Below are 24,249 nucleotides of genomic sequence, written 5' to 3' on the forward strand. Positions count from 1 at the left end.
CATTCTCGTAAATTCAAATAGGCCCCAGGGCATACCGAAAGCAGTTTTCTGTTGGTCCTTCCTTGCCATAGGTATTTGCCAATACCCTTTTGATAGATCAATTGTTGAAATATAACAGGCTTGGCCTGTTCTTTCCAGTAGTTCTTCCATGTGCAGCATAGGGAATGCATCTAATCGAACTATTTCATTGATTTTCCTAAAGTTGATACATATTCGAAGGGACCCATCAGTTTTGGGTACTATTACCATGGGTCTTCACCATGGACTGCATGAAGGTATGATTATCCTTTGTGCCAGCATCTTTAGTATTTCCTAACATACGCTCTCCTGTAAATGATGTGGAATGGGCCTCCATCTCTCTCTGACTGTGGTTCCCCTTGGAGTGATGATCTCATGTCTCAACCCTTGGGCCTACCCAGGCTTTTTTTTAAACACATCACTAAATCCTTCTATAAGCATTTTTAAATGTTTGTGTTGCTCCTTATTAAGCTCTTGGCCTTGCATTATTTCACTGCTTTGGCCCACTCTCTTTTGCTGGTCTCCTATCTCAGGTCCTAATTCTTCTGCCAGATCCTTGGGGCTCAGCATCCACCCTTTGGGTTCCTGTTTCAACAAATTTAGGTGGTCAATTTGTTGCTCCTTCCGGTGCCCTGGACAGTACACCTCATAGTCAACAGGACCAGCTGTCAGACTATCATAAATGGTCCCTGCCAATGTGTCAATAACTTGTCTGTCATGGTAGGGAGTAACACGAGAACTTTGTCCCCTACCTGGAAGTCGCATATGCAAGCATTTTTGTCATACTCCCATTTCTGCCTCTGTTGGGCCTCTGCTAGATTTTCCTGGGCCAAATGCCTAGCTTTTTCAAGTCGGTCTGTTATAAAGCATGCCCACACTAAGCAGGTTTTTTTTCTTTTCTTTCTTCACTGTGGCAACCAGGAGTGCTGCGGTTTCACTTTCACTGTGCTCCGCTTCTAGTGCGGTGTCCCACCAGTTCTTCTTCTCATCTGATGGAGGTAAGTCTTTTCCACACCCTGTCTAATATATTAGCAAAGAGATGGTGTCTCTCTGAAAAGCAGAGATGTAACATTGGTGCAACAGGCCTACACTATCAGCTCAGTGGCTGAAGTCCCCTAGTGATTGGAATGGCCTGCCCAAAGCTTCCCCAGTCTCTACTCTGCCTCCAAACTTTTTCCTGCCACAGCTTGATCTTATTTGAGAATTCTTAAGTTTGGAGGCTGCCAGCAGAAAAAAGGGGGTAGGCTTTTCCAGGTGCCCCAGTGCAGTGCATGGTCCTCCAAACTTCTGCACTGATCTCTTAGAGGAGGAGTTGCCCCTCTCAGGGAAGTCTCCCAGTTCAAGCCTTAAAGGTAATAATTATGAGCTCCTGTTGCTCCCATGTTCAAGCCCGTGTCTTGCAGGTACTATTGAATATTCTTCTCAGGAGGCTCCTGGCCTCACTCTGCCTTCTGGCCTGCCTTAGCCTCCACACACTTGTCAGGTTTTAGCCATTTCCCAGCTTCTGCCTCCTTTTTCTAGCTGGGCTCTTTCTGCCAAGGTCCACTGTGCCCAAACCCAGCTTATGAGCTCCAGCCCTCGGTCTCCGGCATTTCTCTGGCCTATGTCCTGCCCTGTTAGGACTCTGCAACTTGTGGCACCTTGTTTGCACCTCACTGGCTTCCACAAACTCCCCTTCCAGCTACACACCCTGTCCACTGAATTAATTCCAACATAAATGCAGGCTGCTGCCTTACATAAACTTCTCCTTTTCCTGGGGTTCAATACAGCAGAGAAAATATCACAAAAAGGAAGGAGGGGGAAAAAAGGAATGCTACCACTTTAGCAGCAGGGTGACTCATCAAAAGTTTGCAGTGTCTGAGTCACTGAGATTCTTGGTGCTTGCAATGCAAGAACTCTCATGTACCCACATGGTCCAAGAGCATCTACTCACCCCACCAGCTGGATCTCACACTTTCTTTCTTTCCCTTCCCTGACCACCTTCTGGCTGTCTTTAAATGTCTGAGGTTTCAGCCAGCCAGTTGCCTGCCTTGTGCCTGTGAAGGGTGAGACATCTCATCTTTGAATAACTGACAGCCTCTGTGCCATGTGCTTCGTTTTCTTAAAGGAGCAAGGCCCTGGCTCACTGCATGGGTCTTCCCTCTCTGTAGCCATGGGTTTCAGCTCCTGTTTTTCTGTTTTCTGTTCCCCTCTCAGTTGAGTAACAGGGTTAGGGCCCTGTGACGGGGCCTCCTCAGGGCCGGTCTCCATGGCCCCCCAACAAACACAAAGGTAACCCACCCAGTGGTGGTGGGAGCTAGGGGTTAAGGCGCCCCGACCCGCCTTTCACCAAGGTGGTAACTGGCCTGGCATTTCTTGGGGGCTCCCGCGCCACTGAGAGCCCCACCAGGCCACCCACTCCTGGCAGGGTGCAGCTTCAGGTCATGCCCAGGACCAGGAGCCTCCTTGCCAACCCCTTGCAGCTCCCCCTTACCTCCGGGTCGTTCTCAGCAGCCCTTCGGCCAGGCGATGTTGCTGCCTGGCCTCCTGCAGCCAGACTGCCTTGTTTATATAGGCAGCCCTTGCCTCTAAAATGGCTGCCCTAATCAGGCACCTGGAGGCTGCCAGCTCCAGGCCCTTAAAGTGGCAGGCACACCCAGTGCACTGCCACAAGCCCCCTGTTACAATTGGGTTAGAGCGATATCCCATATTTTTGTCACTAAGTGCCATATAGTTTCATTTCAATACTGAGTAAATATCAAAGACCAATAAAAGGACAAGTGCATAAGAGGGACAACTGAGCAGAAGGGCCCAAGTCAGGGGAAGCAATCAAAGCCAGTGGTTATTCCTACCTACTGAGCTAAAAATGCTTCCTATCATTGCTCATGCAAATCTTGGAATAAACAGAATAATTTTCTGAACCTGAACCTTCTTTGAAACTCCTACTTCTTCTATTTTTTGTATTACCTGTCTGTACAGGAAATGCCTGTAATACCAGGATAGCCTAATTACTTTCAGATAGTAAGTGTTGCATGCAAATGTTACTACACATTTTATACTGTATAAGCCAGAGACTACATTTGGTCCCTGTTTCATAGAACCCTACATGAGCTGAATGTTTAATGAACATAATTAAGGGAAAGAGATCTTGGAGTCATTATTGACTCCAAGATGAACATGAGCCTCCAATGCCAGACCGCAGCCAGCAAGGTCAGCCATACCTTGTCATGTATCCAAAGGTGCATCTCAAGTCAGTCCAGAGAGGTGATACTTCCCCTCTATGTGACTTTGGTCAGGCCGCAGTTGGAGTACTGCATCCAGTACTGGGTGCCGCACTTCAAAAGGGATGTGGCCAGCCTGCAGAGGGTTCAGAGGAGGGCCACCCACTTGGTGAGAGGGCAGCAGGACAGGCCCTATGAGGAGAGACTGAAGGACCTGTACCTGTTCAGCCTCAGCAAGAGGAGGCCGAGGGGGGACCTGGTGGCTGCCTACAAGCTCATCGGGGAGATCAACAGCAAATAGGCAGAGCCCTTTTCTCCCCAGCACCACCTGGGGTGACGAGGAACAATGGTAATAAGCTGATGGAGAATAAGTTTAGGTTAGAGATCAGGAGGCAATATTTTACAGTTCGGGTGGCCAAAATCTGGAACCAACTTCCCAGGGAAGTGGTCCGCGCCCCTACCCTGGGCAAATTCAAGAGGAGGTTGGACCTGTCTGGGGTCTTGTGAACCCAGCATTCATTCCTGCCTGTGGCAGGGGGTCAGGCTAGATGATCTGTTCAGGTCCCTCCTGACCCTAGCTACTATGAAACTATAATCATAAAACAACAGAAGAAACAAATTGCTGAGGCAGCTCAAATATATTAATAGTGGCAGAAACACCAAAAATTGTGCAAGAGGCATCATAAGTTTGATTAGTCACTTAGCACAGCAGTGCAGTTTGAAGATGATAGAAATAGTCAATCCATCATCCTATCCACTGAATTTTGTACACACACAGTCTTTGACAGTAAAAGGACAGCCAAAAATTGTGCTTGGATTTATATAGGCTTGCTTCCCAAGTGTGATTTGGGTAGTCATAGGGAGCTAGCAAGAAACTTTGCCCTTGATAACAGAATGATATTTCCAGAGCTGCTGCAGAAAACTGATAAGAAATAAAATACATGTGAGTACTGTGATCATATTATTTGGTTATAAATGTACCTGGAAATTTTAAAGAGGAGTACTATATACCCCACTTAGTACATACTGTAATGTACCCTCAATCTTTTATTTCCCAAATTAAATCAAGTGTAAGAAAGATGTTGATAAAAAATATTGTCCATGTATAGATGACATGGTAATCTCTGAAAAACTGGATAAGTAATCGGTTTCCATATGTTACCAAACAAATATATGACAAAAAATAACCCCGAATGAATAAAGGAAGTATTATATATGCATCGTCAACCAAGCAAGTTAGGTGAGGAATAATAATGAATAGATTTTACAGCATTTTACAATGACAGATCATGACCCCACTTATAAAGAAAGGAAACTCACAGTGATTTGGTGACTCACCCAGAGTTACATTGCAAACTAACAGCAGAACATAAGTTTTCTGGTTGCTGGTCCAGTGCCAAAACCACAGGCTTGTTCCTTCCTCTAATTGAATGTCCACATCATCATCTCCAGAGCCCTAAAACTGCAGCTTGAAGGAGAAAAAACCCCCTTATGTTATTACTTTTATTTGCTTGTATTTTTTTTTTGTTAAATTTGCCACCAGCTGGATGCTGAGACAAACACAAACATCCAGGGATGGGTCCACGGGATACGCAGTGCAGCAGTCACGCTCCTGCCTTTGATACCTGTTTTACCCGAACTTTAAAACTAACTGCCTGAGAGTAGAAATTACATTTCTATTCAGGTTGTGCTGAGAAAGTCCATGGATTTATGGCTCATTGTCACCTCCCTGTTTCCTGCTAATCTCTCTCTACTCTACAGGTATTAATGACCCTCTATTCCTTTTAATGATCTTGATGTTTCACTATTTAAATGATCCTTTTGCAATTTTGCTGTCTGTTAGCCATTCCTGATAACGTTTCTTTTCTATTTTACAGCCTTGCAGAGTGTTTTTAGCTCTAGCTACAAACCTTAGCTCAGGTGTCCTAAGGTTAACTCAGGAGCATGAATGATTGACAGTGAAATATTGGAGGCACTTTCAAGAGTCTCAAGAAGGCTAGATTTTATTTTATGAATCTGAATGAGATATACATGTAATTTTAATATCTTTTGAATATTTTTTGCCTACATTTTTGCTTTGATCTTAACCTGGATAATATAATGCTAACTTTTAGCATATTTGTAAAGCATTTAATTTCTCTTTAACTGGAGAAAAATGTCTTGTGTTCTGTGTGGTGATGTGCCACACCATCAGCACCCTCCTTTTCAAAATCCTAGGTCTGCCCATGCAAACCTATAAATATGTTTGACCCATCCTTCCAGTGTGTCCAGAAGTTACCTGTAAAAGTAAAATCTATTTTAAAAAGTCAGGGCATTATTCACCAGATGAACAGAACACCAGGTAAAAGCACGAGAAAATACAGAAAACATGTGGAGTGGCAGTGCTCCACATGCTCACCATGCTATGCAAACATAGCTTTACTGCCTCTGGTTCAAGCCTATGTAGTAGAGCTTTGAGGACCCTGCTGATGAGTATGGTACTTTTACAGTCTAGAATGGTTCAATTGAATCTGAACATTTAATCTCTAACAACATTGTTAGAAGGGAAAGATGTTAGTTTTCTATTGGAGGTCTGGGGTTAGTATAAAGCACCTACTAGGACCACCCCTTAGTTTTAGATCTTGGCCACATATAGTCATGGTGTGTGTCAGGCTTTGTCCGAGCCCCCAAGGTCTGGAATAGCTTGCCATTGGAGGTGGTTCAAACACCTACTTTGAAAGCTTTCAAAAGAAATTTGGATGTTTATCTTGCTGGGATCCTATGACCCCAGCTGATTTCCTGCCCCTGGGGCAGGGGGCTGAACTCAATGATCTTCCGAGGTCCCTTCCAGCCCTAATGTCTATGAAATCTATGAGTTGACAGAAGGAAGAAGCAGAGATAACTGACAATACTGTGATAAGTATGAAGCCAAAATAAAACTATATGCTTTATGTCTTTTTCCAGTTACTTGACACAGCAAAGGAACTTTGCTTAATATTAAGAACATAAGAAATGCTTTACTGGGTCAGACCAGTGGTCCATCTATCCCAGTATCCTGTCTCTCACAGTAGGAGAAGTAGGTGCTTTTTATCTCTAGAGATATATTGAACCAAATATATCTAGAGTGGTCTCTTCCCTATTTATGTCCCTTCCACCCTGACATCCATCCCCCATTTATTGGTTTAGAGATGCCAGAGGAAACGTCTGTAGCCATTCTGTTCAACACCTATTAATAGATCTATCATCCATGAATTTGTCTAGTACCTTTTGGACCTGGCTATGCTATTTGCATCTACCACCTCTGTGGCAATTATTTCCTGCTAGTTTCTGTGACTGCCCCCTAGTTCTAGTGTCCTGGGATTTGCTGAATTACAGTTCCCTGTTCACTTGCTCCACCGGCTTCATGATGCTTTAGAACTCTATTATATCCTCCTCAGCCTTCTCCTTTCCAAACCGAAGAGTCCTAGCCATTTTAGTCTCTCCTGGTAAAGCTACTGCCCCGTCCACCCTGATTTTTTTGTTTGTCCTTTTCTGTACCTTTTTTACTCTAGTACATCTTTTGAAGATGTGGAGACCAGAACTTTACACAGTATTCAAGATATGGATTCACCATGGATTTGTATAAAGACATGATGATGTTCTCAGTTTTGTTTTAATTTCCCTTCTTAAAGATGCTCAATATTTTATTGGCTTTTATGGTTGGCGCTACACATTGAGCTAATGTTTTTAGAGATCTACAATGCCTCGAGGTCTCTTTCCTGAATTGTAACAGTTAGTTCAATAGTTGGTTCAATAGTTAGTTCAATAGTTCAATAACTAAGTAGTTCAATAACTAAATAGTTGGAAAGATTGTTCTTTGCAAGCTTTTTGTACTCAGAAGCTTGCAAAGAACAATTTTTCGAACTATTTAGTTGGTCTAATAAAAGATATCACAGTTACCCTTGTTTGCTTATGTCCTTAGACCAACACAGCTACAGCCAACACCCCTGAGTTCAGAACCAAGACTTGTGCATGTATACTTCAGGTTATTTTTCCCCACGTGCTTTACCTTGCACTTGTCGACATTAAGGTTCATCTGCCATTTTTTTGCCCGCTCACTTAGGTTGGTGACATATTTCTGCAGCTCTTCTCCATCATTTTGGGATTTGCCTACCTGGAATAACTTGGTATCATCTGATTTCATTGTGCATCCTCATTTCCAGATAATTAGTGAAGATGTTGAATAACGTGTTACCTTTCTACTAAAAGTATCTGAAATTTCCAGCATACAGGCATCCATGCAGTTTCTTGGGGAGGAAATATGCCCCATCTAGGAGAAAGATATGCCCTTCTAGAGATTATCACCATAATGAACACCTGAATGTTATTCTCGACTCCTCTGTGATTGGGTGAAGTCCAGCTTTTGCTGTTTCCCCAGCCTTCCCCAGACCAGGAAATTTGTGGTGATAGAAATGAACAACTGTCCATGGCTGTAAGAATTTGTTGAAATATCCAAAGAAAACTAATTGTTCTGCATGCACAGATCTATGAGGCAAAATAATATCAAATAGTTGTTTAAATACATTTAGCACCAAAGTCTTTTTGAATTATTTCCAGTGTTCTGAATATTGCTTTTTAACATAAAGTTGTCAGTCCCCATGATCCACATGTTGAAAATAATTTTCATTTGTCTAGGTTCAGAGGAGCAAGTGGTGTATTTTGAAATCATTTATGTTTATATTTATTGTTCTTCAACAATAGCGGTCAGCTAAAACCATTATCAATTCTTTCATAGTATCATAGTACTTAGGGTCAGAAGGGACCTAAACAGATCATCAGGTCTGACCCCCTGCCCCGGGCAGGAATGGGTGATTTTTTTAAATCAGAGAAAACCAGGATCCCTGCCTATAATATCCTGGTTTAACCTGCACTTGAAGCCCTGTAGAATCATCAGAGCAGCTTTTCTACATCAAGAATAGTGTTGGTTTATAACCCAATGTGGCCAGATTTAGGTCCAAAATCTGTAAAGCTCAACGTGAGGCTCAACATGTAAAATTCAACGTGGAGCTGAGGCGCATTCTTAACCACAAGTATATGTGTAAGTACTTTACTGAGTGGGAATAGAAGAATGTGTTTAAAGATAAGAACATGCTTAAGAGCTTTCCTGAATAAGGATGGTAGAGGCTAAAATGCAACAGCAACATTATTTATTTACCAGTTCAGATTTTTTCCAGTATTGCATAATAATAAGGGATACAGAATTACAGAGCCTGTATTGAGATTAAGAGCTTTGAGGAGTTTTCTGGTTAAAATAAAAAGGACATCAAATTAATATATGCTACTAATGGTAAAAGCATAAATAAGAAAGCTGTTCAGGTAAATGATTTAGATTTTTTTTTTTTTAACAGTGAAGGCCCCCACTGATCCTCCACAACTTCCAGGAACGTGTCCTGAAACAGAAGAACGTCGATCTTGGATCCCATTCCGTGGCCATTGTTACTACTTTGAGTCATCACTTACTCGAAACTGGGCCCAGGCGTCCTTAGAATGTCTCCGATTAGGTGAGTGTCATCTCGAATTAGTGGTAAAACATTCACAAATCACATATGTATAATTTTTTGTAAAGAAGAGTGAATATATCTTAAATGTTAAAGAAAAAATCTTTTTCTGCAGTAGTAATTGGAGTTTTTATTAATTTTTAATACCGTTTTTTATTGTTTATGTTATAGAACCAATTTCCCTCTCAGTTATTTTAATTACCATATTGCTTGATTAGAAAATGAGGTTTTCCGCCCCATTTAACATGGGGAATAAAGCCCCTCACCTTATAATTAAGTATGAGGAAGCGATGGGCAGGGGTTAGCTCTTGAGTCAGAGTTGCAGCTGCCACCTGCCCCCTGCTGCCTCTGCCCACCCAGCCATTCCTTCCCCACATGCAATGGGATCTAATCCACAGTCCACACAATTGCGCCTCCTGTCATGGCACACATGCATGGCAGGAGGTGTGATTGTGGGATTGCACATTAGATCCCATTGCACCTTATTGCTGGTGCCGGGGGAGGCCGATCCTAGGTTCCCCTGCACCAACTAGAAGCAAACTTCCACAGTTGGGCCCCCCCGCTCAGCTGAGGTGTTATGCACCCTTGGTGCTACAGGATCACCAAAGCATAATCAACCTGGAGTTTAATGTGGATGTGGAGCCTGCGCCCTGCTCCACCTGGTCTGTCGGGGTGTTGCCCCTCCCCTCAACTCGCCTGCCACGACTTGGATGTAAATATATACCTTAAGAGGGGTCTACAGTGGAGATCTTTATCCTGGGTGGGGCCTCCCAATAGACGGTGTTACTCACGGTTGTCTGACGTGGTGGTCCACGGGGCTCCGCCTCCCCTACACCCTGTCCACGTGCCAACCGCTGGATGATGCGTTCAAGATGTTTCCAGGCCTCGTATGATGGCCTCAGACCGGTTCTCTGGTTCCTGGTCATTCTCCCTCCCTCTGGGAGCGATTTCTCCTTTCTCCTTTTACAGGAAATACTCCTCCGAGTTAGGAGGAGCTGCAGGGTGATTCCCCTGATTCCAGCTCCCTCTTGGAGCCTCTGCTGTCTCCTCTCTCCTACCAACAACAGAGCGCTCCTCTGCCTCCTGAGCATCAGCCGCTTCAGGAGACTGAGAGAGTGCCTCGGCTTGCACGCTCTGTCTGCCTTCTGCTCTGCCTCCTGTAGAAGGCTTACAGCTCTCTGCTAAGCTGCCTGCTTGAGACCTGCAGGCTGGGTCCTCTCCTCTCCGTGCCCGAGCTCGCAGCATGAACAGCCCGCCCATACTCTCTCTCTCTCTCTGGCTCCCCCTCTCTCCCTGTTCTGCCGGCGTTTTTAAATTTTCCCGCAGCTGCCGCTACAGCCGCTGGGATTGGCTCAGCTGTTCCCCGTGCCGGGAACAGCTGTTGCCACAGCCGGCATAATGGCGGTTCGCGCGGCTCCAGCCGTGAACACGGCTCCTGCTCCCGCTGCTCTTCAGCAGGTACGTACGCCCCTCTGGGGGCTTGCTCTTGGGGTCTGGGGTCTGAGGGTCCTCCTTTCTCTCCCTCGAGAGCCTGTGGGGGCACTTCGCCGCCACAGTGGAATATGACTCACACAGTTCAACTTAACTAAAATCTAACTTTTATTAATACATTAAATGTTATCTTAATTTCTACATAGAGAGAGAGAAAAACATTTAGTCCAATGGTCCCACCTAAACCCAGATGTTACTCTACTTCACAGAAAAGGTGGCCAATGAGTTCCTGAAAGTAGAGGGTGGTCATCTCTGGGTAATAGCTGTTTTTCAGTCCAGATGTTGCTGGATGGCAACACACGGCCAACTTCCTTGCTGTTTTACTTTAATGCGTTCTCTTTAACTTTACTCCCCTGGTGACTCTTCATTTCTGGGTGTCGTTGATTGGTTTCTCTGTGATCCTCATGCTGTTCATGTTTTTATCCTGTCAGCATATTCTCTTATTTCAAGAAGCCCATCACATGCACACATCTTAATTTGGTCTTTTACCAGTATCTTAATTTGGGCATGCCCTGGATTCCTAATTTGGTCTGTCCATTAACTCTGGAAATTCCAGGGGCTCTGTAATTGTGCACTGTCCAGTTGGTCCCCTCTTATCACCTTTCATTTACATATCCACTCATGTCATCTGTCTGATTTAGTCAGTTAGTGCCAGGTTCAGTTAATTTGAGCTAGTACCAAGGCCTATATTTCACACACCTATGTTGATAACAGCAGAACATAAGCTGCCTGTGAAAGTGAACTCAAGGCTAGTTGATAATGCAAACACAAGCAAAATGAAAAAAGAAAAGTTCAAATAATAATGAGGTTATACAAAAACTTAAGCAATGGTTAAATAAGGCTGACTATAAAATAAAAGTTCAAATAATACTCTAATGCACCACTCAAGTAGGTGCAACTAAAGCTAAATGTGACAAGGTGCCCCACACCCCCCACAGATGGGAGATGCAGCTGCCACTACCTTCCAACCCCAGGGGTGTGTGTAGCCCCTAGGGCTGGAAGATGTGATCTCCTAGCTCAGGCTTCATGCACCCCTGGGGCTGGGAGACAGCAGTGGTGCCTTGCATCTGGGACCCAGAATATGTAGCTGTGGGGTTCTGGGTTTTGGCAGCTGTGGAGGGCTGCTGGGAACCACAGTCAGCAGCTGGGCTGAGAGCCTTCTTAGCTGCAGGGCTCCTAGCCCCCACTGGGCATGGTGCTGATGGGGCTTCCAGCCACAGGGGAGACCCTGCTACATGTACAAATTAAAGCTCGATAGCAACTAGCTATGAAATAAGTACACATTTTGAGGTCTAACTTTATAGCTAGTTGGACCTTTTTAATGGTATGAAAAGTACTTTGCATGTGTATTTGGTGTCAAGGTAATTGCATAATTAACGGATTAATTGCATAATTAACCAGTTAAGTATGCAATACCTGTAACATGTAGAGGGGGCCTCAAAGTCACCTGTTGTTCTGCCAGAGGTGAGCAGTCCTTCTGAATAGTGTGGTTAGGCATTCCGGTTGCTATAGCCAAGTGTGCAAGGGTGATATGTAGTCAGGGTCACATCTGCTGCCTTTCATTCCTTAGATTGAATGACTCATTTACAGTTGGGTTGATTGCGAGGAAACTTCAGCAAGAGTCCAGACTTAGAGGGGATTTCAGGCTCATATCTCAGAGATGTTGTAAGAAAACTTAACCACTTTGATACCGCATCCCTGATATATCTATGAAAAGGATAACATGGTACAATTGCCTGTGATAAAAAGAGACCAGATTCAATGACTCAGGAGTCTGAGCACCTTATAAACCTATGCTGTTGTGTTTCTGATGTAAATCAGTTGCTGAGGTATAATTGCTCATTGGAAATAAAATGTTGGTCTGAAATTCCTGAAAGGCATCTCTGCCTGGGACTGTTTGTTATGTGCAAATTAAACAGTGACAGGAGAAGATTGCTGGTCTCTATGTCACTGCTTTCTCCTCATGCGAGAAACCAACGAAGAAGGCCCCACATTTCTTATGCCATTCGGCAAAGGGGTAACTTTATCAAAACAATACATATTAATGCCCTCCGTTATATAAATGTAACATTGAATGATGTGCTAAAACTCTTCAGACTCTGTTTCATCTTCAACACTTATGAAAGGATTTTTCTGAGCCTTCTAATAATAAAGAAAACAGCAAAAAAAAAAGTCCATGTTCTTACATTTGGTGTACAGTATTCACATTGTTCTCCTCATGCTCTCACTTTCCCATTTATAATTAAGCATTTTCTGAGTATCCTGTCATTTTAATTATAAATTGATCTTTTTCTCCTTCAAATAAAAACCAGAATAGAAATCAGACTTGACTTTATACATTGGATCAACTTGTAATCATAATAATATGAAAATATAACAATGTGGCATTACTGTATGGATCAGATGACCCATAATAGCCATGTAGGCTGGTATTATGGGGCTTGTACAAGGTCATCTGTTCTATGTGGTGGTAGCAGAGTGGCTGGCTGTCCTACTGTGGGAAATGGCCGTAATGGCTGGGGATCTCACTGGTCTGCTCCACTTGTACAGTTAGGAGCTCAGAAGCCGTAAGGACCTTGTGGGAAGTTGAGACTTCCAGATCCTTGCTCCACTACAGGGAGGAGGGAATTGGGAAGCCTTAGGACTATCGCTCTGAGGCAGTCCACGTGAATGACCACCATTGGAGCCACAGCCAGCAGCCCCAAGGTATGCTGCCACGAAGCCATGTGGAGGTCTGTTGGTAACCTGCCTGTGGTCAAAACCAGTAGTTTAACATTTTCCAACAAAATGAAATAAAAACTTGTCAGACAGTTCCTATACAACCACTCAATTTTCTCCTTCCTTCCTAACCCTCAGAGAATTAGGAAAAAAAAATTGCACCTCTAAAACCAGAGCTGTTTGGATTCAGGACTTGAGGTCCTTTCCAGTCTTACTTTTCTCTGATTCTATTATATTTGTGTACTTCACAATTAGATTCTGCACCTATAACGAATTAATTATTTGAAACATTTATAATATATAAAGCATTTTAATTGGCAAATGTTACAGAATAAAAAAGTGCACGTGTATTCATAGGGTGGAGGTAGTCAACAAAGCTGCTGAGAGGAAAAGGGAACATTTACACTGAAGTGAAACATTCCAGGTGTAATTTTCTGCACTGATTCTTATTGCCTTTACTGGGTCCTGGAAATAATAATCAATGGCAAAATGGTTTAAAAGTATTGTAAAACTTGACAAGAAAAAAGTCACTCTTTATAGGGAGCATATGCTTCATTATAAAACTCATTTATATAGCATGTTTACTAATGCTTTGCAGGTGCTGCTTTAGTTTCAGTAGAAGATTCAGCTGAAGTCGACTTTCTGGCACACAACATAGAGCCTCTTGAAAGAAAATCATCAACTTTTTGGACAGGAATGTACAGGAACGTGGATGGTAATTTTTTAAGTATTATTATTTGTTCATAGGCGAATAACTTTCACAAAAATACTTAAACCTGATGCATACTGCTTATTACACTCTGTTATAAAACATGAAAAGATAAGGCAGGAAAGGTAACACTTTATGTATGTTACATACTGTTGAAGAAATATAAATTATGCGTACGACCAGCTGATTGATTTGTTATTGAGTGTTAACAAGTAAAATACTACTGAAGAAATGTAGAAGAGCTGTTTCTTAAGGGATAGGGCTTTGGTAGAGGAGGGCACAAAGTGAGTGACCATAAGGGAGTCCAAACTATCAACTGGACTATGTAAGAGTTGAGTATCAGGGGAGTTGAGGTTATGGCCCCATGTAGTTGGTATTATGCTGGGAGGAAACCAAGATGGAGGAACAGAAACCTTTACTTATTTTACTCTCCTTTCAGTAAAGGTAGGCCAATGATTCCTTATCACCAAAAAAATGACCATAGAAGAGGGTTTGCATTTGTAAGACACCTTGTGATGATGGAATATCTTATTGACAATATTGTTACAGTAAATGGGTGTGTGGTAACTTTGGGGACTTTCACAAAATATTTATACAGAATGCTAATGAATCATCACCTGACCTAAAGCGGAACATAGGATTGCTGGCACAGGAAAACCTTCCAGAAAGTATGGGGAGAGAGAGTATTATTTGAAATAGAAGGTGAGGAAAATTTAAAGTCCTGAGAAAGACTCAAAGATCTCTGTTAATAACTCAAAGGGTTGTTAATAATCAAAAAGATTTATCTCAGTATCCAGCAAAGGATATGGCAGAAATTACGATCAGACTGTGAAAGAAAGAATGAGATCATAGAGAGAAATTCAAGAATATTAACGGGGCATCAGACAAAGGTGCTGAATAAAAATATATGCACTACTAAAGATAAAAATTTGCAACGCAAAAAGTATAGAAGAAAAGTAGAAGAGCAGTCAGAGCATTCTTGAGAATGGGAATTGATTTTAATATACAACTAGAGTTGGGTTGCAACCAGATTTTCTGTGTTATGGAAAATCAAGTGTGGACAAAGTAAATGTTAGAGAGCTGTTATTCACCAGCTCCCAGGATACTAGGACTACTGAAATGATCAGGAGGTAGAATTAAAATAAATAAGAGAAAGTGCTTATTTACACAGTGTGTAGTTCACTTGTGGAACTCCTTGCCACAAGAGGTTGTAGAAGCAGAAAGTATAACCAGGTTCAAAAAAGAATTAGGCAGAATCATGGAGGGCAGGTTCATTGACAGCTATTATAAAGAGCAGTTAGGGATGTGTCCTCTGACATGCATAAACTAATGATGGTTGATACCAAGAAGGATATGACAGTTACTCTAGGCATGCCCCATTTATATACCCTGCCTCTAAGATATCTATTATTTGCTGCTATCAGAGACAGGACACTGGGTTAGATGGACCATATATCAGCCCTGGTATGGCACTTCTTACATTAAAAATTTCTCCAGTTTCAAAATTTCTGCCATTCCAGATGGAATGAAGCAAATATAGCGTTTTCCATGGAATGAAATTCTGAAATATTCTTGTTGTGGAGCATCAAAAAGGTTTTGTCTCTAATTTATGAATAAAAAAAAAAGCATTTAATTTAATTTTATAATTTTTTTGCAGCAAAAATATTCAAATTTTTCAGTTCTGAAAATGCTACAAAGTGATGCTTGAACATTTTTTAAACTATTCACAACATTTAACAGTGTTTGGACTTCAGTTAAAACAGCACTTTCCATTAAAATATTTAGGAAACTGATTCTGTTACCTATACATATACATATAACTGAATCATGGCAAAATGACAAAAAAAAATCAATGGAATACTGCATCTAAATATATCTGGTTGATAAATAATACAGGGAAGGTAGATTTACATGATTAGAAGATGATCTCCCCCACCCCCCCTTTAACACGGTGGGAGAGGAAGCCCCTCACCTTAGAATCAAGCATAAGGAGGGGCTGGACAGGGGTTAGAGCTGGAGATGGAGCTGCAGCAGTTGCCTGCCCCCTGCTGTCTCTGCATGCCCAACCACTCTTCTATCACAGCCCCCAGTCTCTCCCCCGATGCTGCTTCTCCCTCTTTCTCCCTCTGTAGCTAATAAATATTCTATGGAGTTGAATAAGATAAAATTTTAGAATGGAGATGACTATAGAATCTACATATATTATTATAAATATATAAATATAGGCTTATACTAGTATAGTAGTCTTATCAGCTGGAATCTATAGATAGATAGATAGATAGATAGATAGATAGATAGATGTGTGTGTGTATGTATGTATGTATATATGTATAATAGTACTAATATACTAGTATAATTGGAATAACCCAGGAGTGTAAAATTCATTTGGCCCCGCAGTATGGATGAGTGTTGTGGGACCGGTCCACAGGCTGGATATGAATGATGTGTGGCCAGGCCCACAGAGTTCCCACTCCCTCCCCTCAATCATGGGAGATCCAGTGCATACAACACCTGCCCCAGTTGATCTGGGACACGTACCACTTGTGGCATCCTCTCTGGCTGTTCCAGGACCCATGCTGCATGTGTGCACCCACCCTGAAGTGTTTGTGGGGAGGGGTGCTGCTTGCAATGCAGGTCTCAAAACAGTCAGAGCAGGCACTGCGTGCGGCATGCATCCTGCAGTAGTTAGGGCAGGTGCCATGGGCAGTATGTGTTACGGAGCAGCTGGAAAGGAGCACTACATGCAGTCCATGTCCTGAAGTGGCAGGGGGTGCATGGGGTCAGTTTGACACATGCTGTGTGTGGGTCTACTCCAGACCCAAGGGCAACACCAGGGGCCAGAAAATGGGCACTGTGGGCTGGACCCTCTGGTGCGCTATATCTTTGAAATCCCTGTGTTGCTTGACTCTTGGCCAGAAAAAAACTAAAGTGTTCCATGTTGTAGCAGACCAGTGTATCTTGATGAATAATGAGTTGTAAATATGTCCATTGCCAATGGTGAGTATTGGAACTGCTTGTGAGTCAAGTCACTGATTATGGAAGCAGTTACTTGACCTCTTAAACCATTATTTATCAAAGTGACTTGATATTTGGCACAGGACCTGGTTCATTAAGTAGCTCTACTTACCTTTAAATTGTACCTACTGTAGAAGTAAATTTTATATCTTCAAGGAAGTAGTTATATCAAAATGTAGTGCAGTGGGCACAGAGTATGGGAGAGAATCTCAAAGAAATGGGGAAGCTATAAAATCAAATGGAAGTAAATATTTACACTCAACATGGAAGTTTTTTAAGCATAACTTTAGTCATGAGAGACCCATGGATCCTTAAGCAATCAAACAAACAAAAGAAATAGGAAGACACATGAACACGAAGTTCCAGAATTTTTAAATAACAAAAGGTTTATTAAAATAGACATCTTTCCAGAAGTGGAAATAGAAGCCAGAAAGACCAAACCTATATCAAATGCAGTAAATAATGGAGGCAAAGGAGCTTATTTAGTATTTGTGAAAAAATAACCAAATCCAAAATACAGCTGCAAATGACAAAGACAAAGGACACTTTAAAAAAGATAAATTATTTCTTTCCATCGGTTATCATCACAGTTGTCATATTAAATAAAGCAAGAATACAACATGGAAGGTATCGTGGGGGGATTTTTCTTGAATGTGGTCTTTTCTGCCAAGTATGGAAACCAGGGTATTTTGGAGATATGAGACCTTTGGATGTCTAATTCAGCTTTCTGCTATTTTTCAAAATGTAGAGCAGTGGTTCTCAACCAAAGTGTCACAGCCTTGAGTTCCTTTCTAGGTGCTGTGGGGTGCCACACAATGCTAGTACTGTTAGGTTTACAAGCATGATTCACAAGATAAACCGAGATATTTCAAATAAAAATCCATAATTGTGGCTCTTGAGCTCTTTGCAACAGAAAAACTGCTCTATTTTTTTCTGTACTCAAAAAAGAATTAAAACTAGCTGCTGGCATTTTCTGAGGGATGCCTCAAGTCTATTCTAGGGTGCCTTGAGTTTTTAAAAAAGGTTGATAATCATTGAATTGGAGAAACCTAGAACACACTCTGAGATGCCTCTGAATGTTTAATTACTTCAGTAGGGTACACGTAAATGCTAATCTTTTTTCATATTAAATATGTTTTTAATTAGGTCAGTGGTTGTGGTTAGACAACACTGCAGTGGATTTTGTCAACTGGAATGTAGGAGAACCTTCAAGCCAACAAAATGAGCACTGTGTTGAAATGTATGCAAACTCTGGGCTCTGGAATAATATTTATTGCTCTTCCTATAAAGGATACATTTGTAAAAGATCCAAAAGTAAGTGATGGGTTTATGGATTTGCTTTATGCTTACTGGAGTTCGTAGTATGTAATGCTTACAGCATGCATACTACTAGTAGCTATTGGCCATAGAGTTTACAGTTGTGATAGATCTTCTCCATGGTTTATAAACAACATATAACTGACATGCATAGCACCAGCAAGAGAAAGAGAGGGTAACATAAAAAAAGAGATGTTTTTGTATTTAAAGGATGCCTAATGTGTTTTTTGACATGGGTGGACACATTGAATGAATACTGCATTTACTTAGTTCTAAGATGAACCTCTTATTTAACGTGGGAGGGGAGAAACACCTTATCTAAGAATTGAATACAATGACAGTGGGAGCAGGTGGCAGTTGTGGCTTGGGTTCCAGCCTCTACCGGGGGTCAGGGCCATAGCTGTAGCTGCTGCCTGCTTCCCTCACCCCTCCACTACCTCTGCACCCTGCCATCTCTCCCCCCCCACATCCACTACAGCCTCTTCCCCCTCCTCCTCTCTCTTTAGCCTCTGTTCCCTTGCTTGCCCCTTTTCCTCCCTCTCTTATCTTTGCACCACATTGGCAGGCTGGGTGCATTCTGCAGCCTGGGGCACTGAGCATGGCCCCAACCCAGCCTGTAGCAGTAGTGGGCAATGTTCATGGCTGCTGTGGAAGTGGGGCTAGGGCTGTACTCAGTGTCCTAGGCTAAAGCATGGATGGAGCCTGCAGGGCAGAGCAGGGGAAGGGGAAGGGACGACGTGGGGCAGGGGAACAGGAAAGGAGGGACAGCAGAGATGGAGGAGAAAGTAACTATAGTATACCTTAACTAGTCTTTTTCATTTTAACTTACCAAAAGATCTATGTAGGCTCATCAATTATGTATTCAGTTGCAGGCACCTTGCTAAAATTGCATTTTTGCATCTAGAACAGAATCTTAAATTCCTGAAAATTTGTCCTCAGAGGCACCTATATCTTACCCTAAAGTGAGCTTTTCATTTCTCTCCTTTCTCTTGTCCCTGTCTCTCCCCGTCTTTTTCTCTGAAAATGATATTTCCTACTTGCTCAGGCTACATTTCTTTGCATTGTAGAGCTATTCTTTCCTGGAACATTTTAAGGTGTGGTGATTAGTGAGAGGAGGAGCCAATAACAACTTGTTTTAAGTTTCAAGATTTAGAATATTCCTGAAATAACTGAATGAACAAAATCAGAAAAAAGTCAGAAAAAATGTGTGTAAAAAAGTCATGCTGTATTTGGTGAAATGCATTCGGTATTTCAAATATGCATAATTCTTTCATAAGAATAGAAGTTCCGAAAATCTCACTTCCCTTGCTAGAAATCTACTCTCAAGGGCACAGTGATCTGAGTCACCAAAAGCCTTGCAAGATTCTTCAGTAAAGTGTAATGGCCCACTCAAAGTCCACTTATCGGTCTTTTAACCTGGTGATTGATGATGAACATACAAATGGTGTGTGATGGACTTACTTATGTTGTAGGTGAGTGAGTTGAAATTTCAAGGCTGTAACAGTCTCCCGTTTTACAGCCAAGAGCAAATGCATACAATGAATATAAGATGACACATTTAAAAAGTTTGAAAATGGGACACTTAACTTATTTTTGTGTGCCATGATTATGGAAGCATGTTAAATTTGATTTTTCTCTTTGATGAGGCTTCAAATGGAATATTTTCCTTTGATTGATTCATAGTGTTTTTACCAAAGCTACCCAGAACTTTGGAAAACTTCATGTTCCATGTATAAACTTTAATTTCATTTAGTAAACATAGACATTTCTTATCTCACATTTTTCCACCATTATGACAAATACTAATCTCACTCAGGAGCCAAATATGTCTACCAGGTTCTCTGTTTTCTGTGATTTCTAAGAGAAGCAATTATTATGCTCAGTAGTGGGTCTCACACCTACAAGCTGCTTTACATACCAAACTGCTGTGTATGTACAGACTTCCATAGAACACAGGAGTCTAAAAGAGCATGGAGCTTAAGGCAAGGATGTTTGTACATTTCAGAATCATTGTAAGTCTTGAATCTACTTTAGATTAATCATATGCATGTACTAGTAAAATGTAGTTTTTTCTTTATATAACACCATAGATTTACCTGGCTCAGTACAGGCAAAAACAAGAGAGTTATTTTAAATATATGCATTGGTTTGCATTAATGTACAATGCTCAGAGTATACCAAAGACTTCTATAAACACCTGCTTTTTTCTTCTGTTTCCAAGTTGTTGAAATGAAAGCAACAGAGAAGCCACCAGACCAAAAGGGTAAGAATATTTTCTCTTAAGTAAATGAAGGAAAAGCCCAAATAAGAATATAAGTATATGATATCAAATTATATTTTTTATGGGACACAATTTTCATGTTGATGTGTTAAATCATTATCAGCAGGTTTTTCTATCGAAATATCTGTATCCTTTTTATGTCCAAATGTAGTCATCTCTGAAATTGCATTTTATTTTGTGTTAAGCTTTTAAAACTGTTTGCTTCATATGTGCATGTGGTACTGCTGCCTGCTTGTTTAGTCAGCAATTATTTGGAACTGAAAAAGCATTTGTGCATGAACAATTACTGTTTCTTAATGGTAGGATTATTTTTGCTAAGGATATGATAATATTTAGCATAGTCTTGCTTTGTACTAATTGTTTTGCATTATTTACAGCAGTAAAAAAAGGGAACGACATGAAGAATGAGGTTCATGCACCTTCTCACAACTCTGCTGGGATTGTAGCTATTGTGGTGATTCTTATCCTATTAGGAGCTGGCCTTGCAGGCTATTTCTTCTACAGGAAGAGAAACAACCACCTATCAACAAATGACAGCTTTGAGAACAACTTGTATTTTAATAGTGAAACGGTTCCTGGGACTAGTGACACAAAGGACCTTGTGACCAATATTGAACAGAATGAACATGTTGCTCTCTAGTGTAATAAAATAAAGATGTGCCTTGTTTTAATAAAACTATGCAACTGGAATTAAGCCAAAGCTATTTTCTGCTGAGCAAATATTATAGTAGTCAGGTTTTTTGGCTCTGTATTCTTTTTACGTAGCATCTGCAGTTCCTTTGTTTCATAATCATGTTATATTTGTGTAAGATTCCAGATGTAGCCAAACAAAAGCAGGTCTTGTGAAAAGATAAAGTGCTGCTGAGTTATTAAATGAAACAAACAGATGCACTTAACATATACATTTTAAATTATGTGGCCAATGAGAGTAAGTCTTCAAGATTTTACCAGACCTGTATCATCCATCAGACATATATAACCATCAGCTATAAAGTCTGTCTAGCCCATGTCATTCAAAATTGCTCTGTAAAGAACCTGCCTGATTCTAATATCTTGCAAATATTCCTGGAAACCTCACTACAGGCTTTGACATTTGTTAATTGATGGGGTCATATTTAAATACAGTCTGTTTGAAAAACAAAACCAAAGAAACAGCCTCAGGGTCTTGTTACATGGTAATTTTGGGAGGCTCCTGGAGCTCTTAACCCTTCGATTGTCCACCTATTAACACCTAAAACTAGTTTTAAGCATTCACTAGGCAGCTCAAAGTTATGTCACTCCAGGGCAACATTATCTCTGATCTGTATTACCCAGCTCATGTTACACTAAGGTGTAGCCATTCTTAGTGTGACCATACCACCTACCCCCCCCCCCTCCCGCTGGCCCTCACTTTACCCGTGGTTGTCTTCACTGTCTGTCCTGGGGGAGCAGACAGGGAAGGGTTAATCTGCCTGCCGAGCCACGGCTGCCACTCTCTGGGCCAGAAGAGCAGCAGCGTGGCAGCCAGCTAGGCAGGCAGGTTAACCTGTTGCCCTGGGACAGAGACTGTGGACAGCTACAAGTAAGCAGGTGGTGGGGTCATGGGAACCCCAAGGGGTTACCTTACCTTTCAGTCCTCCAGAGCCCTGCTGGCCTGAAGTGTGACTCAAGCTAGCACCAGCACAATCAGCATTAGTGCAGTTCAGTGTAAGGTGTAACAAGGCCCTCACTGCTATATTGTTTCAATTCCTATAATAGGTTTCAGAGTTCTCAGCTGTAGTGCATGTGCTCACCGGAGTGTGGAAAGGGTGTGCGTGGCATGCCCTATTAGCTTTGCTAATGACCACTAAGTGGGTTTGTGTGGGTGAGGCAATGATAGTGAGGCCATGGCAACATGTTTCTGTGTACCAGAGTAGCTGTTGCTGGGTAAAGTACAGTGGCCATATATATCCTATGGCTGTAATGGGGGTGTGCAGTTATCTCACTGTGCTTCTTGCAAGATACTGTGATGTAGAGATACTCTCTCTCATTCACACACTCTATTTCCCTCTATGTGTGCATGTGTGTGTCTCTCTCTGTCTCTGTCTGTTTTCTCTAACACAATTTAGTCTCATAAAAGAAAGAATACTTTAATTTTGTTAATACACCAGACATTCTTTTTACTCAAATAATTTAGCTTCCATCTTTGTATGTTTAAACAGTGAACAGTTTGGAAATCTTAGCATCTCATATGAGTTTTTATAATCTGATTTTTTGTAAATCTTGTAAAATGTAAATCATGTGGGAATTAAAATATTTTCCTTGGCCAGATATGAAAGTGTAAAAGGAAAATGAAAAAAAAAAATTATACATGCATTCAATTTTTGTTCTGTGAAATAAACAATAATAGATTGTAATTTTATCAGTTTTGCATGTTTATAGAATTGTATGTAAAACTCAATGGCCAGGTACAGGTATTATGCTTCTACTGGGAGAATCATCACTCTCTTCCAGTAGAAATCTTGAGCATTCAAAATGTTCACTTTCTGTAAGAGCAAAATGCTGGTTCTTGGAGAAAAAGAACTCATCTTCAACCCAGGGGAGAGCGAATGCCTGTACACTTAGACTGTCACTTTCAACCTAGCAGGAAAAATGACATTATATGATATTGATATGGAGCCATGCCAACTGTGTGTTCTGTTCATATTTTATCTTTGTTGTGAATCTTATGGTGTACTGGATGAATCTCAGGAACCATTCAGTGTTATGGCCAGTTGATGTGTTTGTAGCAGCACTCTTTGGTCATATGGTGTTTCAACTTCTTTTAAGTAGCGTGTCTTTCTTATAGAACAGAGAGATTCTGGAATTTGCAAAAATAAATTTGCAGATGTAAACAGGAATTGTTATAACATAAGAACTGCCATTTGCTGGGTCAGGGTTTAGTTCCATCTTGCACAATATCCTGTGTCACACAGTGGCAGACTGTGTATGCTAAGAGGGAGAGTGAACAGGGTATGACCAAAGATTTTCCCCTTCTCTACTTGTAGCCCCCAGCATTTAAGGTCCAGAAAGTTCCATTCTGGAGGCTGTATCCCTATCTCCCATATTTAATAGCTACTGATGTCCCTTTCCTACAAGAATTTGTCCCTTTTTGAATCTGGCTAAACTGCAAGCTTCCACAACATCTTGTGGCAATGCAGTCCACACTTTAATTGCATGCTGTGTGAAAAAGAACTTTCTTTTGCTCATTTTAAGGTTCCTGCCTACTAGTTTCATTTGATAACCCCCTAGTTTTTAGATTGTGAGAGAACCGGGGTGGTTGGGGGGGAAGATTGGGGAGGCTGTAGCCATCCCAAAATTTGCCTTAGCTCCCTCCCATAGCCACCCCTCCCAGCACCACTACTGCCACCACCCATCCACCCGCCCAGCACAGGTTTCCTAACCCACTGGCCCTGTGCAGATAAGCCTGCAAATGGTCCCAGCAGGGGTGATGCCAGCCTCTTCCCAGTGGGGGTGGCTAGACTGGGACTGGGCTCGGAGCAGGTGGGAGTGGGGCAGGCTCTGTTGTGCAGCATGGGCGGGTGACGGTGGTGCTGGGAGGGGTGGCTATGGAGGGGCTATAGCCCCCCCAAGCCACACCCAAGACCAGCCCTGGCTCCGCCCACCCACTGGGAAGAAGCTCATGCTGCCCCTATGTGAGAGAGTAAATAATAAATCCCCATTTTTCTTTTCACCATTTAGTATTTTGTAAACTCTTACTATGTCCCTCCTCAAACATCGCTTTTCTAAACTGAATAGACCTAGCCTCTTTATTCTCTCCTTATATGGAAGCTCCTCCATATCACTAATCACCCTTGCTGACTTTCTTCATAGATTTCATAGACATTAGGGCTGGAAGGGACCTTGTAAGATCATCAGATCCAGCCCCCTGCCCAGGGGCTCTTGTGTTCTTCTATATCCTTTTTGAGGTGCGGGGAACAAAATTGGGCACAGTGTTCAAGGTATGGATGCGCCATGGGTTTATAA

At 41.8% G+C, this 24,249-nt stretch overlaps 1 protein-coding gene across 3 annotated transcripts in view; it reads left to right on the forward strand.

Annotated features, from left to right (window-relative positions):
* LOC102566452 (macrophage mannose receptor 1) overlaps positions 1-23,123 on the forward strand; it is a 119,920-nt gene extending 96,797 nt beyond the window's left edge. The window contains exons 26-30 of one of the 3 annotated variants that reach the window (XM_014601563.3): positions 8,585-8,737; positions 13,542-13,658; positions 17,814-17,981; positions 20,206-20,247; positions 20,643-23,123. In XM_014601563.3, coding sequence (XP_014457049.1) covers positions 8,585-8,737; positions 13,542-13,658; positions 17,814-17,981; positions 20,206-20,247; positions 20,643-20,905 — 743 coding nt within the window. In that variant the 3' untranslated portion in view covers positions 20,906-23,123. Of the gene's footprint in view, positions 1-8,584; positions 8,738-13,541; positions 13,659-17,813; positions 17,982-19,296; positions 19,451-20,205; positions 20,248-20,642 lie in introns of those variants that run through there. The other 2 variants (XM_019497889.2, XM_014601565.3) reach the window with 2 other exon arrangements.
* The last annotated feature ends 1,126 nt before the right edge of the window (positions 23,124-24,249 follow it).

The sequence above is a fragment of the Alligator mississippiensis genome, chromosome 5, assembly GCF_030867095.1.
Source record: "Alligator mississippiensis isolate rAllMis1 chromosome 5, rAllMis1, whole genome shotgun sequence".
Taxonomy (NCBI): Eukaryota; Metazoa; Chordata; order Crocodylia; family Alligatoridae; genus Alligator; species Alligator mississippiensis.